Source organism: Anneissia japonica, unplaced genomic scaffold (genome assembly GCF_011630105.1).
Source record: "Anneissia japonica isolate Jap-2015-1 unplaced genomic scaffold, ASM1163010v1 scaffold288189_len579620_cov203, whole genome shotgun sequence".
Taxonomy (NCBI): domain Eukaryota; kingdom Metazoa; phylum Echinodermata; class Crinoidea; order Comatulida; family Comatulidae; genus Anneissia; species Anneissia japonica.
Window position 1 is genome coordinate 350,383 of NW_022730403.1, and position 6,508 is coordinate 356,890.

Sequence of the window (6,508 nt, forward strand, 5' to 3'; positions counted from 1 at the left end):
AGGTCATTAAGGTGTTGCGTTGCTTATCCGTGCCTTACTCTTCGTATTGTTTTATCATTAACGTAATCGCATCTAGCTTATCTATGCTTGTGTTTTGATTTCTATCTCCTCTTTGATTAATTATTATGACCATTTGCAAAACGTCGGTGTACTTATCAAATTACTTGTCACAACTCTGTAACACGTACCTCTCCTAATGAATTGAAATATCAATAATTTTCAATATCAGGACCTCACTAATTAATATTAAATAATCAAAAGCAGGCCTTACAAACTTTTTAATGGCATTGGCAATTTTGTAAATGGAACAACGTGGCAATATATTAGCTGCGCTGATGAAGTGTTTAGAACTAATTCGTTTGAATAAAAGTTTTTGAAATATAACAGTCTGTACTTCCCGTAGCAAAACGAATTTTTGAGTTCAACTTAACAATCAGCGTAACTGATATTACCACGGCGTTCAAATTTATAAGATTGCCAATGCCATTAGGAGGTCTTCTTGCGATTATTATTATTATTGTGTGACTTAAATGTGCTCATCGATATCATCTTAATTTACACACCTGCTTTCATTCTTCACAGACCCCAAATGAATATCAATCGATTTATTTAAATCGAACACATTTCATTGACCCCCCGGGAGAAGAGTATGCACCTTACGGATACGATGCCCTGTGGACGATAGCAATGGTGTTGAATCGAACGCAAAACCAATTGGAAGCCACACAGTCAAACATTAGCATCGCGGATTTTGATTATAACAACACTCATCACTTACGAGAAATGTTCGTGGATGCAATTGAAGACCTTAATTTTATGGGAATATCAGTAAGCCTTGTCATATAGAAATCTTTAATTAAATAAACACAAAATAAAGTAATACTTCTGTAATAATAATGTTAATAATAATGATAATGATAATAATATAAAAAGACAATAATAGGCCTAATGATAATATGGTAATTATTATAATTATTAATGATAATAATAATTATAAAAAGACAATAATAATGATAATATGGTAATTAGGCCTATTATAATTATTATCGTGGTTATGATAATGATGATAATAATGATGATTATGACTCAACTGCTATATTGTTTTCTGTTACATTGTTTTTGTTTGTGAGTCTGTGGGGCAGGGCTAGTGGAGACGCCAGTTTGTTTTAGAGAGGGTGAGGTTTGAGCGGAAGCTGCCGTCGTTGAGAACGCCCTCCACACCACCCCTCCCCCACTCTACACTTCGGGAAGAAAAACACTATTCGTCGGTCAGAAATAAAAGTATATGTAACTTTTACAGAATGTAAGGTAAAAATCGAAAACAGCCTTCTAAATTACTAAATTGTATGAGTTTTCAGTGGCTTCGCCCCTGGACTATTTTAGGGGTTCCGGAGTGCAGAGTCCAGCCCACTTATGTTGTCGTCTGGTTAATCGGTCTTCCCGACAGGAGAATCTCCCCTGCACACCCCGTCGGCCAAATCCAAGCGCCACTAGTGGTGGGGGCATCCAGTGGGCTCTGTGCTTTTCTAAGACCGGGGCCTCTTCTTTTTTTTGGTCTAACTGAAATTACGTCCGTCATTTTATATGTGAGAGGAATAACGGACATCAGAAGAACCAAGTCAACTTGATTATTTTATTAGCCAATTAAAAGATACTACTTCATTCATAAGCCTCTACATATCACCCAGCGCAAAATATATCTATATAATTACCCTAAAAGTGAAATTAATATAACTTGGAATTAATCTTAGAACTACTAAGTTATCAAATCTTTCAATAGGTTTACAGCCGTTTCATTACAAAAAATCTTAAATATATGGGTGGGTTATTGGAAGACATAGACACATTTTATTGACGAGAATAATGTTAAAATTTTCAAAAATTCAAAACTTTGAAATAAGCAAAACTGAAACTTTCAAGATGTCATACCTGTATACGTACAAATATTTTGATAGTTTTGAACATGAAAATATATATAACGCAAGCATTACAAAAGTAAACTGACCCTTAAGCCGCACTTTTATGCATGTTTTTTTACTGTAATTTTGATTTCGTTTGTCGTCGATCGTATTAAGTAAAATTTAAGTAAACTGTGATAATGCAACCCATCAACATTTTTCTTGGGTCATGGCCCATAGGTTGCAAAACGGTGGTCTATACCACTTCAGCCCCATGTTGGGGGCTGAAGGTAAACAAATGAGGATTATGGCTCTTTAGATAGCAGGAAAGGGTACTCATTGACTCATTGAAATTTAAATATAATTTTCCTTTTAGGCCTTCCTCTATTATATTTAAATGCAAGCGGGGGTGGCTTTATTCCACCACTGGATATGTCATTGTTCAACAGTCGATGTAAGAGACACATTATGCTGTTATGTATCAACAAAGCCCTTTTGAGTGCTAGATCGAGGAGCCTATAGTCACCCCCTAGGGGTCGGAGGCCCTGCGGAACGCCGCGCGAGAGCGCATGGCGTTACGCCAATGGAGGCGGCATTGGTAGATATCAACAAAAAGGACAGAATCTTACTTGTGGTGTATATATTTAATAGCATTCTCTTTGTTACAGGGCATTATCCAATTTAATATCAATGGAGACCGGTATGGAACTATAAAAATTGAGCAACTAATAGGTAGGTCTTTGCCGGCAGTATGGTAAAGATATGAAATAAAAGTGATGTAATGCTCTTAAGAAAAAGTAGTTTTAAAAAAGTAGTTTTAAACTCGTTATCATTAATATTATTATTATTTTTAAATTTAACTAATATTTTATACCTTAAAACAAGCGTACGCTCGTAATTAATTTTTTTTTTTTGATCATTTTTGGAATTGGCGCCTTATAAATTCCAGATATTATTATTATTATTAATTGATTTAATATGGCGGATTAATTTACAAAATATATCAATTATTTTTCTTACTTTACAAGATGAGAATGAAGTGACGGTTGGTATCTATCAATCCGAGAAACTTGTCTGGATGTCAAAGGACAGACTGACGTTTGCAGGTAAATTTTAGTGATCATGATTTCGATGATGTTGATGATGATAATGATGATAATAATATGATTAATAACGATATATAATTATGGTGATAATGATAATAAGCTTTCATATGTTTCCATGGGTACGCGTGGTGTCACGTAAGAGTTATGTACATAATATGCATGCGCACTTCAAAGTAGGTGGAGACAAGTCGATAACGTTATGTCTAATGATTTCTTTTTGATTTCTAAAATTACATAATTATGTCGCCGACATTTCTTTCAACGGTTCATGCAGTATATTACGTAAATTCAAATTAAACTTTATTGCAATCGAAAAAATGGATTGGAAGAGACAATTTACAGTACACGAATAGATAAAAACATTCAAAAAGAAAACAGGATAAACACCAATTAATCGGGTAAAACATTAAAAATTTACAATAAGAAATCTCATTAACTAATGATTTAAATAGAGTAAAAAAAATCATTTAGTATCAAGACCAATTGATAACTAACCAACGCTGTTAGCGTCAGAATTAAAAATTTACTTAAATCAAGCTAGCTAGATAGGATTAATTTTGTAACGAGTAAAAATACAATAGGTGATCATAAAACACTCATGTTTCATTCGAGTTATTTTATAGTTTTTATTGATTCTACTTCAAGGACCGACTCCGATTGATGGTGCCATTATGAACACTGTCTACATCGGCATAAGACCTACACTCTACTTTATATTCTCATCGATCTCAGGAATTGGGATTATTGTCGGATGTGCTTTCCTAGCTTTCAATATAAAGAACAGAAATAGAAAGTAAGATTAAACATTGTCAAATTATTAGTAATAGATTAAACAATACACGAGCAGCACTCGTATGAATACAATACTGATACGGTTAGCCGTCGTTTTCTGGTTTCACTGGCTCAAATTGTCAAGTTGTCATAGTTTAAATAATATAAATATCTTTATTTTTAATAAATCCATGTCAAATTAAATGCACGTTTTCAAGAAGATAACCTGTAGTGCTTTCGGGTATATAGAGAGCTATATAATTAATCATTCATTTTTATTCAGGCATCCTTCGGTCACAAATTTATTAAATTAAGTATTTAAAGGTTGTTATTTTCATTGTTTTTGAAATGAATGATTGTATATTATCATTTTTACTTTGCATAGATTTATGACATGAGTGGTGGATCCAGAAGGTGGTGAAAGGGGCGAACCCACTTTGACATCAACATTTTAGTTTTATTGTTAATTACGACGTATATACCACATTTTGATTTTAAATTCGTAGTCCAATACTCTCGTCGATATATCTCAAATGTTGTTACTGTTAGTGCTTCAACGTTTCGAATGAGTTGCTTCAATCGTGATTAGGAGGATAATATATCAGATCAATACAATAACTGAAACAAGAACTGCATGTATTGTTGATAATGAAAACAACGTTCACTTATTATTATTATTATTATTATTATTATTATTATTCTGATCAATGCTTACTGTTTAATTATTTCATAAAACTGTTTAGATGATAAGATATCAAGTTGCCTAGAATCCCGGAGCCTGAAAGGAAAAAAAAAGCCCTGGACTCCACTATTATGCAATATGAGGGGACACATCGCAGCATCCTTCTTTCTTTTAGACTGTTTATCTTACATTGGCTTCGAGTCACTCCGACTCCGATTTGTTAATCCATCCCTGAATTATTGTGTACGGTAGAAATACTGCCGGTAATCGTTTGCTATCAATTTTAGCGGAACCACCACTCTTCGTTGGTCTTTGTATTGACTTGTTCTTTTTTTTTTTTTTTTTTTTTTTACTTTTTCATGTGTTTTGTATCCGTTTTTTTTTTTTTTTTTTAACTTTTTCATGTGTTTTGTATCCGTAGGAGGCTAGCGGTTAATGTTAATTGACTCCGTGTTTTTGCTAGCTCCTCATCTGCTTTATATATATTCTATAAATATTTTATGTGATTGCACTTTTTTGTAAGGCATTTGAAATTGAATAAAGAAAGAAAGATAGAAAGAATGTTCGTCAACACTAAAGTTGTAAGGAAATATTGAAACATTGAATATTCTCGTTGATCATTGGGATAAAGGATGTAATAACACTCAAAAAAACAATATTGTCAAATTTACTGTCGATTATATTCCTTCATCTTTGGCATTTTTGTAATTTCAAGGTTAATTAGGTTATCCAGTCCGAATGTTAATAATGTGATCGCAGTTGGCTGCATCGTTTGTTACGGTTCTGTAATGCTGTTTGGTTTGGATCAAACGCTTGTCAAGTCAAGTGTTTATACTACATTGTGTATGGTGAGTAATGGATTTTGAAAACTTATGTATATCAAAATTTAGCCACATAGATGCTATGGGAAGCGATGGCAGGATCTCGATTCAGATGAAAATATAATATGATAAAATACACACACATCTATATACTCTATATCTAGATATAGAGGGAGGTCTAGATCACAGAGAAGTGGCTTCGTCGCCTCTGCTAATTTGCAAAATTATCCCTGTGTTCTGATGTCTTTCCGACATCTATATCTCATACTTTTTTCATGTATTTGTACCTATGTATGGAAAGACGTAGGCTCATTGGCTTGACTCTCTTCGTCAGTGACAAAGCAAAACAACTCCACTTCCTCAGCCTCATAATGAGAGAGTTAGTATATGTCGAGCATCATTATAGCAAAGGATTGCCACTTTGCATGTAAGACAGTAATTAAGCGCTGTCGGCAATCCTTAGGCCTACCACATTTCCCCCAAATAAATAAAACAAAAGATAGATCTCAAGGCCACATACATTTTTCTTTCTTTTCAATAACATTAATCCCATTAATGCAAGATAGATAACAACATTTATATGAAGGTGGAGCGTACTTCACTTCTTTCTTAGTAAACGTGAGTGCATGTAGACCTACATTTATGTTGTAAGTGAAGGTTGGTTAATATCACCGCTTCTGGATGTTCTATGGCTTCATGTCACCGTACTATACCATAGCCCATCGCTTTCTCTTTATATTTTGTACAGGTATTTTTCCATAGAGCAGTGTTGTTTGTATATTGTTGTATAAAAATTTATCTAATCTACACATATCAATGCATTCGTTTGAAACAAAATGCGGTTTGCTTATTGAACCAATTTTATTTCTAGTATTTACCAGTATTGTGTGTAAATTAAATGTATATTAACACAGTTATGTATTTGATTCATACTATCAAATCATCGGTAGTATTAAGTTTATATAATCAGTATATAATTTTTGTCATCAGTATATAGCTTATATAATCAGTATATAGTTTAGGTACTCAGTATATAGTTTATATAATCAGTATAAAGTTTATATAATCAGTATATAGTTTAGGTAATCAGTATAAGTTTACATAATAATAATAATAATAATAATAATAATAATAATAATAATGATAATAATAATAATAATAATAATAATAATAATAATAATAATAATGATAATAATAATAATAATAATAATAATAATAATAATAATAATA

The 6,508-nt window shown here is 32.5% G+C and overlaps 1 protein-coding gene across 1 annotated transcript in view; it reads left to right on the plus strand.

Moving 5' to 3' along the window:
- LOC117114940 (gamma-aminobutyric acid type B receptor subunit 2-like) overlaps positions 1-6,508 on the plus strand; it is a 26,177-nt gene that overhangs the window by 10,471 nt on the left and 9,198 nt on the right. Inside the window, exons 6-10 of the mRNA XM_033258569.1 lie at positions 583-828; positions 2,567-2,630; positions 2,927-3,004; positions 3,650-3,797; positions 5,173-5,305. Of these exons, the coding sequence (XP_033114460.1) occupies positions 583-828; positions 2,567-2,630; positions 2,927-3,004; positions 3,650-3,797; positions 5,173-5,305 (669 nt within the window). The remainder of the gene's footprint in view (positions 1-582; positions 829-2,566; positions 2,631-2,926; positions 3,005-3,649; positions 3,798-5,172; positions 5,306-6,508) is intronic.